Source organism: Peromyscus eremicus, chromosome 8a (assembly GCF_949786415.1).
Source record: "Peromyscus eremicus chromosome 8a, PerEre_H2_v1, whole genome shotgun sequence".
Classification (NCBI taxonomy): domain Eukaryota; kingdom Metazoa; phylum Chordata; class Mammalia; order Rodentia; family Cricetidae; genus Peromyscus; species Peromyscus eremicus.
In genome coordinates this window covers 38,622,409-38,634,546 of record NC_081423.1, presented here as the reverse complement: position 1 = coordinate 38,634,546, position 12,138 = coordinate 38,622,409, and the positions used below count along the sequence as shown (strand labels likewise).

Genomic DNA, 12,138 nt, shown 5'->3' with positions numbered 1-12,138 from the left:
TTGAACCCAGATCCTCTGCAAGAGCAATAAGAGCTCTTAACCACTGAGCCATAATCCAGCCACCTACCCCCACACACATTTTTTAAACTTAAAAAAATTATATATGTAGGGCAGGAGAGATGGTTCAGAGTTAAGAGCACTAAGAACCAAAGTTTGATTCCCAGCACCCCCTGGTTGCTCATAACTATAACTGCAGTCCCAGGGAATCACTATGCCCTCTTCTGGCCTCCAAGGACAGCAGATAGGTACATGATGCACAAATATACTTGCAGGCAAAATAACCATACCCAAACAATAAGAATAATTTTGTTAATTATGTGTTTCTGTATGAATCTGTGCAAAGTACATGCATCGTCTATACACTGGATCCCCGAGGACTGGAGCCACCGTATGGATGCTGGGAATTGATCCCCCATTTAGGAGCAGTAAATGCTCCTAACAGCTGAGCCATCTCTCCCACCCCTTGTCTATTTTCTTAAACAAAATTATTAAGCTAGAAAATAGCAATTGTGGCTCCAAGGAGGATAGGTAGCTCCCTGAGGATCACTGACTAGCTAACCTCACCTAATCTAAGAGCTCCAGATCTACAAAGACCCTGTCTCAAAAACAAGAACTAAACAAAACAAAAAACCAAAGTGCACAGCTCCCGAGGAACAACATCTGGTGTTGGCCTCTGGCCTCTACATGCATGCACAGACCTGTGTGTCCACATTCATAGAAAGAAAACTTCATACAAACCATAAAAGGCCCTGCTTTCTGGCCAAGTGCTACTCTAGCTACTGCATCGTTCACCACACTAGTAAAACACCACCACCTGCTAGCCTCTCCCCTTCCCTGTATACCAGGATCCCATTTAAATGCAGTTAAGTCTACCCCAAGTCCTAGATTCAGACCCTTACCTGTGAAGGCGGCACTTTTACCACATGAGGTGGTGTCCCTGTCACTGGAACAGCCCCACTGGGAGGAAGGTTCTTACTAGTCACAGATGCCCAAGAAAATGTCTAGGGAAGAAAAACAAGACACATCAGAGCAACATAGAGTCATTAATGTCTGCTTCCCATACATACACCTTTCTGCATCAATCACAGGCAGAGTCTACAAGCATGTGCCAGCTTACAAACAGTACAGCTTACAACACTGTCTTGGAAGCAGTCAAGCATACCAATACACCCCTATAATCCCAATACTTAGGGGACTAAGAAAGGCTAGCCTTAGTGAGACCAGCTCAAAGTCAACCAAAGTAATTACGATTGAGAAAAAGAGATTTTAAAAACTAGCTGAAGGCTAGGTGCAGGTGTTTAATCACAGCCCTTGGAAGGCTGAAGCAGGTGGATCTCTCTCTGAGTTCAACACCAGCCTGGTCTATAGAGCAAGTTCCAGGAGAGCCAGGGCTACACAGAGAAACCCTTCTCAAAAGACCAAAACAAATAAACAAAATTAGCAGAGAGTGAGGATGTGGCTCAGTCCCCAGAGTCTTCAAAGTCAGGCCTGATGGGACATAACTACATTCCCAGTTCTCAGGAGATGGAGGTCAGAGGATTACTTTGAGGCCAGCCTAGGAGACATGAGAATCAGTCTCAAAACAGAAAGAGCTCTGGAGCGGCCAACGCTAGGACACTGCACATCTACCGACACCCTGGGACTGATCTTCAGCACAGGAACACAGTGCTAAGCCCCAAGCCATACCCTCAAGTCCTCCTGTGCTGGGGCGACATCTGCTGGGGCTGGGGAAGTGCTCTTTTGCACATCCTCCGGAGCAGCTTCCTCCAATGCAGGCTCAGGCTTGTCCTCTTGGATGTCAGGCACAGGTTCTGGTTCTGGCTCCGGCTCCGGCTCCGGTTCTGCCTCCACAACAGGTTCCTCTAAATGCTCCTCCAAGTCATTGCTGTCATGGGAGAATTTGAGAAACGTAAGCCTGTCTCTATGACCCACCCAGACACTTGGAGCCACCTATGACATAAGAGAAAGGTCTCAGGACAAGAGCTTGTTTGCTAAATTCTGACGAACATACGATCTTAAGGATCAAAACAGAGTCAAGTGCTTCTCAGTTACTATTAATTAGCTTATTTATATGGATCACAGAACCATTGTATTGAATGGAGAAAGATCAAACTCTCTGATCTCTGAGGCCTAGCTCAGGCACAGCAAGGCTAGTGAAGCCAGTTAGCTTCAAAATCCAAGATAGCAAATGTTACTATCTATGGCTTTAGCCACAAAAAAACAGCTCCCATAAAAGCACACAAGGGGGCTGGAGAGACGACTTAGATGGCTGTTCTTCCCTAAGGCCCTGAGTTCAATTCCCAGCACTCACAGAGCGGCTCACAATGTGAGCTGATGCCCTATTCTGGTGTACAGACATACATGCAGACAAAACACCCATATACACAAAATACATAGATAAATCTTTAAAAAGCCACAAGGAATTCTGGGAGAGAAGACATCAGTTACACCTCCAAACAGTGGTTACATTTCCACACCAGTTGCCAACACACACTGTCCCTGGCCATGTTTTTCCTCTGGGCACCGGACCTCAGTAGGTCTGTGGTTAAACACATTCTTCACTCAGCCAGAGTAAACAGGTATGACCATACTTTGATAAAGGTTTGAAAGGGGCTTTGAGCACTGAGTATTGACACATGGAACATCCATGACAATAGTATACATTTTGGCCCATTAAAAACATTTCTGCCCTAGGACCAGGACAATAAAAAAAGCAAAGACAATACTATACTCATTGTTTGAGGTCATGACAAAATAATTTTTAAAAAGAGTATAACCCAAAACTTGCCTTAAAAATTATTTTTTATATGTCTATGTATGTTTCTGAGAGTATACACATCCATGCCAGGGCCTTTGGAGTCCAGAAGAACACATCAGAACCCCTGAAACTGGAGTTAAGAGTGTGTCTAAGCCACCATGGGCCACCATGTGGGTGGTGGGAACTAAACTCAAGTCTTCTGCAAGAGCCACAGCTGAGCAGTCTCTCCAGCCCCCAGGACAACCTTAACAATCTTTATTGCATTGACTTATGGGGAGGAGGGCTGCACATGTGTCCCGGTATACCCATGGAAGTCAAAGGACAGCTTGCAGGAGTGAGTTCTCTCCTTCCATCATGGGTGTTTCAGGAATCAAACACAGGTCATCCTGAGCCACCCAGCCTTCTCTGAGCCATAGTACTGGGCTGTGAAACTTCTCATTACTAGTTAGCTTATGGGTTTTGAAATTTTATTCATCTAGTTAAGTAAATTCTTCTGATACTTATGTGCACACCTGTAAGCCCAGCATCTAGAAGGCTAGGACAGATGATCCTAAGAGTTCCAGGCTGGCCTCAGCTACAAAGTGAGCTCCTATCTACACGACAATTAGTAACCTGAACCAAAGCAACTTATAAACATTATCTAAACAGTTTTCACAGTACATGCCATAAAAATAAACAAGTTGCATATTGCTATCTAGTCAGAAATAACACAAACCATTTTCCTAGAAAATTACCATTGCTTTTCCTCACTGGAGAGTCTCACTCCACAGCCCTCCAGGGTATGTTCAAATTCACAGCAATCCTCTCACCTCAGCCTCTGGAACAGCAGGATTACAGGTATCTCTCCACACCTGACTTAGGCAGTGCTGAGAATCAAACCCAGGATCTGGGGTATACTAGGCAATCCCTCTACCCACTGATACAGACACCCAGCCCTGCTCACTGCCTGAGATTAATCCTTAGAAGACACGCCTGCTCCAACACAATTCAACTTCTTGTTGCAAGTCTAGACACGTGAAGAGAAGTTCCCTTACCTGACAGTCTGATCATAGAAAGTTCCAGAATCATCAGGCACCACCTCAGGTGTCTGCTGTCTTTCTTCAGGTTCTTCTACTTCTTCCTCAGATTCTAAGAGGAAAATATGTAAAATAATTACAATCACTCTAAACCCACAAGTTCCTTAATTTACAGTTTCTACTACAGACACAAAGAAAAATACAGGAAAGAAAGCAGGGCACTTTGGTAAAGTCAAGGCACAGACTTTAAGGGAAAATTCAGCATTTTAATTAAGTACAGACTCTTTAAAAAGGAAAAGGCTCTCTGCTTCCTGTGTGCTGATACAATGTGACGGGCCAGCTTCCTGCTCCTGCCACATGCCCTATCAGCCTGTCACCATGCCTCCCCCACCATGACAGACCTGTCCCCCTTAAACTGTGAGCCAAAATAAACCCTTTCTTTCCAAAGTTGGGGTATTTTATCACCGCAAGAGAGACATTTGTAGGATCTGTAATTGCTCTCAATTCTGGGATGGGTAGGGAAGGTTACTCTGCACTGGGCTCCTCAGCCTCCCATCTGTCTTAGCTGAGAAAATCAAGTACACAAAAGGAGTGAAGAGAGACCCCACAGAGCACCTGTGTTTATTACAAAGGCCAGCCCGGAAGGAACTCATACAGCCAAGTAAACTGTGGGACTAGAGAACGAGGTGGCATGTGAATTCAGTCATCGCCCACTGCTGTGGTCACATGGTTCTCATCAGGGTGGCCTACACCCCAGAGGAAAACGGTGGGTCTGGGACCATCTCAAATCTATACTCTCAAAAGTGACTCCCCTTTCCCAGGGATTCAGTTAACAGTAACAAAGACTGATGCAAAAATCCCTTCTCAGAAAGAAAATGTCAGCTTTTGTGAGGAACACTGTGGAACGAACTCAATAAAGTGACCAAAAAAAAGCAAAAACCACAACGTGCATCTGCAGCAGGCCACCCCACCTTGTTAGCAGTCACCTAGCCTATAGGATGGAGGAGTGGACCTAACAGGCCTCTACTTAGAGCCGGGTGGGACACAGAGACTACTCTGCACACTCCACCATGTCCTTTCTTCTAGCCGTTATCTACACCAGCATAAAGCTTTAGAACGGCATTCCCTGCATAGAAAAGACAAGCTCCTGACTGCCCATTCTACAGAACTGAGGTTCCTAGAGGAGGCTGCACATCTCTCAGCAGCACGGGTGTGCCAGGCCTTCTGCATGGTGTCCTACACTGAGCCGGGCTAACTGGTCTGCTTCTGACCCAGGAGAAACTAACCATTCACATTAACTAAGATAATCCCTGCAGATGCCATGCTGATAAGACTCATTAATAAAATACATTGTAACAAAAAACATTCTCATAAGTCAACCTGATGCCATTCACAAATTCCACACAAGTAACTGTGTCTATGGCTTCACACTTACCCTCCTGAGGCTCGGTGACAAAGCCACCAAAGACCTCATCTTGGTATCTGAAGATGTCGTTGTGAACATAGAATTTGTTGGCAACAGAGCCCTGCAATGTCAGCAACAAGTTTTCAGTTATTCAGACTTATAAAAACATGAATCATGAGCATTCATCTCTCTACTTCCTGCTTCTGATGCACTGTAGGCAGCTGCCTCCTATTCCCACTGCCTGCCTTCACTGCCATGATGGACTGCACCCTTCAAACGTGAACCAAAGCAAACTCTTCCTTTAAAAACAAAAAAACAAATCCCTACACCAGCAGCTCTCAGCTACAGGAGATTTTGCCCCAGCCGACATCTGGCACCATCTAGAAACATTTCTGTTTTAACAATGGGGGCTGATAACTGCTAAGGCAAGAACAGGGAGAGCGCTAAATAGTAGCAGCACTCAACAGCAGATGCCATCTGTGCCAAGACTGAATGCCCTACTGTGTGAAATCCTGTTCATACAGTTGTAAAGAACCACGCAGACATATTGTTAAAATATTCATCCTTACCACCAGATGGTCACTCACATAGGGAAAAAAAAAAAAAAAAAAAAAAAAAAATCAGTAAAACTCTTGCATAGGATGCCAAAGACTTTTTGACCATTTAGAGGCACTGTAGTCTCAACTCAAGGAGGTATTTAAATGCCCTAACTCTTAAGTAAACATTAATCCAAGAACAAGTACTTACAGTAATAAAACTCAAAAGAGTTCTCATGTGGGTTTAGACACACTTGAGCCCAAATTCCCTCATCTCATTTATTGGCTGTTCAATTTCTAAGGTTGTTCTCTCAACCACAACAAGTGGGATATCAAAACATACCATAGTACTTGGTGTATTGAGATGGTTTATGCAACAATACATTTTCTTAAGGGAGATAAAGGCTTCCATTTAAAGACAAAAAGGAACTATGATGAGCCTGTAATTAGCAATACAAGGCTGTAAAATTCTCCCCATACAGAAGTCATCTGTCCCCCGCCTCCTTTTAAGACATCACCTCTTGGTTTATTGTAGACTGACCTCAAGCTAGCAAACCTCCTGCCTCAGCCTCTCAAAAGCTGGAATTGCTGAACTGGAAAGATGGCTCAGTGGTTAAGAGCATTGGCTGCTTTTGCAGGAGAACCAGGCTCTGGTTCCAGTATCCACATGGAGATCCACTGCCCTCTTCTGGCCTCTGAGCTCACTATGTGCATGCAGACAAAACACCCCCACACATAAAACAAAAAGGTTTTAAAACTGGAATTACATGTATGCACCAGCATGGCTGTCAAGTATTTTACACTTTAAGTCTTCCTTCAAAAATCTCAACTACACACTCAATGGTGGTACATACCTGCAATTCTAGCTCTTGGGAGGCTGAGGCAGAAGGATCTCTGTGATGTTCAGGACAGTCTGAGCTACATAATGAGGTTCTGTCTCAAAACAAAAATATCTGCCAGGTGGCAGTGGTGCTTGCCTTTAATCCCAGCACAGGCAGATCTGAGTTTGAGACCAGCCTGGTCTACAGAACAAGTTCCAGGACAGCCAGTACTACACAAAGAAACCCTGTCTTAAAAATGCCCCATCCACTCCAAAAATTCTTTTAAAGATAGGGATAGTAATTTTACTATCCTAAACAGAATTTTTAGATGAATGCAAGAGAAAACACTTATTCAGCAAGTCCTTATAAGGAGATTCCACACTTATGCAGCTTCCTGCCCCTGCTCTCTGAAGGCACAGATGACATCCCTCATCATCCACCTGTGGAACCTTCAGAAGCCTAACTACAAAGAACCACCATGAACAAACGGAACAAGCTAATTCCCAAACAGGGCTTAAGGAGCCAGGACCAGCACAAGGACATAAAGCATCCTGTGCCCATACCAGAACAGGACAGCATGAAGGGTTCCCACTGACTAAGCCCAGGTCATAGGGATATGCTGAAGAGTTATTAATGAATCATAACTCACTAAATATACTAGATATACATGAATGATGGTGGGGGGGGTTCTTTATAAGATAATGCCAATGAATGAACCCAGGGTAGTGGATGGGACCAGACATTCCCATCTGTCATCCTTGCACTCAGCCAAGAGCCTCCCATTAAGACCAATGACAGCATACAAAACTGATAGCAAGCAGCATGTCTCTACAGGATCCAAGAATTGGTCACAGCTTACAAACTAGATACGAAAGCTACCTGACTTCAGTGGCAAGACCTGCACACATTACCTGGGAAACCAGAGCCACTAAATGGCATCATGGCACTGAATGATGACTAGAAGAAAAACACATCAAGTGTGGACACCATGTGACTGTGCTCTTCAGAACTGTCAAGGCCAAGCAAATCAAAAGAGTAAGAAGGTACTACGAATGACGGGAACCAGAGACACACTACCAGAGGAACACAATGGACAGTTAGATACAGAATCTTAGCTCAGAAAAAAACAAACTACTATGGAAGACTATATTGGCATATTTCCTGAAATTTAAATGTGAATCAAGTTATACTGAGTAGTATTTCCTGAATTTGCTAACAAATTCTGTTACGGGACAGAATTCCTTGTCCTGAGAAGATGCCAGATGAATGGATACAAAGTGTCCTTCATTTCAGATGGTTTAGAAGGAAGAGATCCCCCAATAACACAGCTCCCTGGGCTAGTGAGAACACCCTAGCTCCAGGACAGAAGGACAAAGCAGCTCTGCCCCTGCAGCCATTCCTATAACCCGGCTGCCAGAAATCCAGGGACTACACAGTTTTTAGTATCTCCGTGCTCCATCACTACAGAGCCAACAGCCATCATGCAACATACCTCAGGAGCAAGGACAAAGGTCTGCATGAACCTCCGTAGAGCCTGGTTATTGTTGGACAGTAGCCCCATCACTTGGACCACCACCCCGTCGTTCAGAGTGGCGTGAGCATCCACGTGGCGGATCTTGGTATGGCAGTTGGTGAAGTTTTGTGACATCACTTTCCTGTGGATTTCCTGAGGAATGGAGGCAAGAGTCAATCCCTCAGGAACTCAGCAGTTCAGAAACTAAGACAACAGCTACCAGCACCAAAAACAGACCCTGGCAGACCCTCCAGCTCCTCCCTGTGTTCTCTCTTGGATCTGGTCCTTGACACTCAGCCCTACCTCCTGCTCCTGCAAGCAGTCCTTGAGCAAAGCAATCAAAGCCATCTCAAGAGCAACACAACAAGCACATCGGAAGGGCAAAAATCTGTTCCATGGCTCCAGGCAGCTTGACGGTACCTAGAACCACCTAGGAGACAATCCTCTGCGCATGTGTCCAAACTAGGTCAAGCATGGAATGAAGACCCATCCTAAACATGGACAGCACCAATCCATAGGCTAGGGTCCTGGACTGTAGAAAAGAGAAGGGGGACTGAGCACCAGCACTTCCCTTGTGCTTCTACTACGTTTCTTCCCCACCATGATGAACACACCCTCAAACCCTGAGCCTCAATAGCCCTTCTTGCCTAAGCTGCTTCTGCCAGGGGTTCTGCCTCAGCAGTGAGAACAGCATGTTAACACAACCAGACTTCTCTAGTACTGCAATTAACACCTTAAAATTACACAATACCCAGTCATACAAGAGAGAGAGAGAGAGACAGAGACAAGATTGATTGATAGATAGAAAGACAGACAGACAAATTGATAGATCCCAGGCTGGTGAGGTAGCTCAGCAGGTAAGGGTGTTTGCTATGGGGTCTGACCATAGTCATGTGATCTCTAGGGCCTATAAGGAGGAAGCAGAAAGCTCCTGACAAGGTGACCTTTGACCTCCACATGCATACCATGACAGTCACATTCCCTCAAAAATCACTAAATGTAAACATTTCAGAGCTGGAGAGACGGCTCCATGACTAAGAGCTCTTCCTGCACTTCCTGGGACCTGTGTTCGGTTCTCAGCACCCACACAGCAGTTCAACCACCTGCAACTCCAGTTCCTGGGGTTATAAAGCACTCTTTTAGCCTCCTCAGGCACTAGGCATGTGCATGGTACACAGACATATATGCTGGCAAAACATCCACACACATATAAAACGAAAATAAATACATCTTTAAAAGAACTTTAAAAAATAAAAATTTCCCAACACAACACAGATAAAGAGAATGCATACATTGCCGTTATAATATAGCCCAACTGTGTGTGTGTGTGGTGTGTGTGTGTGTCTGTCTGTCTGTCTGTCTGTGCTCCAGTTCTGCTGTTGTTATAATACAGTTCAACTGTCTGTCTGTGCTCCAGTTCTGCTGTTGTTACAATACAGTTCAACTGTCTGTGTGTACTCTAGTTCCAGTGATCACAGCTCAGCCCCTTAAAAATAACTGTCCTGCCACATGTATAATTCAAGCACTTAAGAAGCTGAGGCAGGAGGCTGGACAGACATACATAACAAGCTCCTGGACAGCGAAAAACACATATCAAAATCATGTTTCAAAAAGCTGTCTTGAGCCAGGCGGTGGTGGCGCACACCTTTAATCCCAGCATTCGGGAGGCAGAGCCAGGTGCATTTCTGAGTTCAAGGCCAACCTGGTCTACAGAGCGAGATCCAGGACAGGCACCAAAACTACACTGAGAAATCCTGTCTCGAGAGAGAAAAAAAAAAAAGCTGTCTTGAATGAACACTTTTTTTTTTTTTTTTTTTTGGTTTCTCTGTGTAGCTTTGCGCCTTTCCTGGAACTCACTTTGGAGACCAGGCTGGCCTCGAACTCACAGAGATCCGCCTGCCTCTGCCTCCCAGTGCTGGGATTAAAGGCAAGCGCCACCACCGCGCGGCAAATGAACACCTTTTAAGTTTAGAAATGGCATTCCTATGCAGAAGCCAGCTATCTAGCACAGACACGTAATGTGACAACACACAGGCAGTTCAGCAAACCAAGGAACTAAACAGGAGTCACCCCTCTAGGACCAGCTGCCTGGCAGGCAAGAAACTATCTCCGCTGCTGCTACTGGTCCATAGCACCCACCTTCTGCCCGTAGACTGCATCCGCTGGCTTCCCGTTGGAATCCAAGCCCCCGTGGGCATAGGAAGAGTTCTTTCCATAAAATCTGTACAAGAGAAGGCAATTTACTTCTCATCTTCAAGGACCGGAAGAGCAGGTACTTAGTGTTCAGGCTTGATACCTATCCACCTCACTGGCAGACTCACAGCAGGGACATACCCGGCGTGGGAACATCTCAGTCAGTGAGGCATGTGTGTGGTTTTCAAGTCCCGACTTCCAGGTTTCAGGGCAGGATGATCATGTTGGGAAGGACCTTGGAGTTTGTCAGCAAAGCCAGGCACTTAAAATCAAAGTCAAGTTCCTGCTCCGCTGAGGACAGCTGCCCTGTCACGGACCGAAGAGTCGGTGCCTTCCCACCTGAGAAGGCAGTGGGCAGTTGTCCTGTGTGCGGGCGGTACGGCCTTTCATTCCTTTAGCTCTCCCGCCTATACCCTCAAATACCGTTTTCACTACAAGGATATCAGAGAGATGTACGGCCAAATGCCACTAAAGAACAATCCCGGGAGACATCTGGGTCAGCCCAATAAACTCTAAAATAAGTGAGCCACGCTACGGCTTTGTATTTTCTATCAACATCCACATCTACCTTTTTGAGACAAGGTTTCTCCTATTGAGCACTGTCTGGAACTCACTACGTAGACCAGATGTGACTGGAACTCAGAGATCAGCTGCCTCTGACTCCAGAGTGCTGAGATTAAAGGCATGCACCAATGCATCAGGCAACATGCTACTTTTCACATGACTAAAGGAACTCACTTCAGCAGCCTCTGCTCTCTCCACCAGGCCCCTCTCCACTCCACCCTCGATGGGAATGGAAATGCAGGAAAAGGAAATCGTAGGCTCTAACAGCATTAGTAAGAGAGGTGTGCATGCAGTGTCTTCTAGCTCCAGCTTGGGTTTGCGCTGATGCAGGTTCTGACACCACAAATTTAAATCATTTACAAGGCAGAGCAGAGAAGAAAACGGACATAAAACCCAGCAAGAATTAAGAAAAAAAGGAAGAAGAGTAAAAACATGCAAAGACCTTTTCTGCTGCTGAAAGGTGAATCCAGAGAATTTTAAATGCTCTGAAAATCAACATCTATAAGATGAGGCCAGCTTCTGAAATGCTTTACCAAAAGGTTGTCAAGAGAAGCAGATTCTGTCTTAGAAATGATAAAGCTTTAAAAAAAAATTCCAGCCTGACTGAAGTAGAAAATATAGTGCTCTAGCCCAGCAAACTCATCTTAGGATTTGTGTGAAAAATCAATCTAAGTCCGCATAGTTTTATATACTACAACAACCAAAAATACCAGACAGATTCTAACCACCTCACTAGTGAATTAATACAGCTTTACAAAGTAAATCTGTGTGAGCCAGGCATAGTGGACACCTTTAATCCCAGCACTCTGGAGGCACAGGCAGGCAGAACTCTGTGAATTCCAGGCCAGGCCAGGCCAGGCCAGGGCTACCGACCATGGTAAGATCTTATGCTCTTTCTAAACCTCTACTTATAGGTGCTTATGTGAAGAGTCATCCCACAACACCCCTCCTAGGCACATGAAAGCACACCTGTGCAGCATGTCCGGGGCCTGGTTCAGCAGGGTGTAGTACTGTCGCACAAACTCCCGCCCGACCAGCAGGGGACTAGGCTTCTCCATAACCATCGCTTTGGTCGATTCAACCTGTAAAACAATACAAGTCAGTCAATCAATTGTAAGAGCCTGAAAAGGAATGACTCACTGTGCTAAGCCAGCTGTACACCATCGCTTCAGCATTCTTAGGAGTCTCCCCGCCATGGTCGAGCTACCGTGGAACTCACTGTGTAGACCAGGATGGCATCAAACTCAGAGATTTGCCTGCCTCAGCCTCTCAAATTCAACCAGTAAAGATTATAACCACACCCGGTAATCTTAAAGTTTAAAAAGGAATAAA

General features: G+C 45.3%; 1 protein-coding gene across 2 annotated transcripts in view; it reads right to left on the bottom strand.

Moving 5' to 3' along the window:
• Window positions 1–12,138, bottom strand: part of G3bp1 (G3BP stress granule assembly factor 1) — a 30,667-nt gene that overhangs the window by 3,088 nt on the left and 15,441 nt on the right. For both annotated transcript variants that reach the window (XM_059270594.1, XM_059270595.1), the window contains exons 2-8: window positions 11,776–11,888; window positions 10,189–10,270; window positions 8,029–8,202; window positions 5,210–5,300; window positions 3,793–3,886; window positions 1,687–1,885; window positions 900–1,001 (exon numbers count right to left, since the gene is read on the bottom strand). In XM_059270594.1, the coding sequence (XP_059126577.1) occupies window positions 900–1,001; window positions 1,687–1,885; window positions 3,793–3,886; window positions 5,210–5,300; window positions 8,029–8,202; window positions 10,189–10,270; window positions 11,776–11,870 (837 nt within the window). In that variant the 5' untranslated portion in view covers window positions 11,871–11,888. The remainder of the gene's footprint in view (window positions 1–899; window positions 1,002–1,686; window positions 1,886–3,792; window positions 3,887–5,209; window positions 5,301–8,028; window positions 8,203–10,188; window positions 10,271–11,775; window positions 11,889–12,138) is intronic.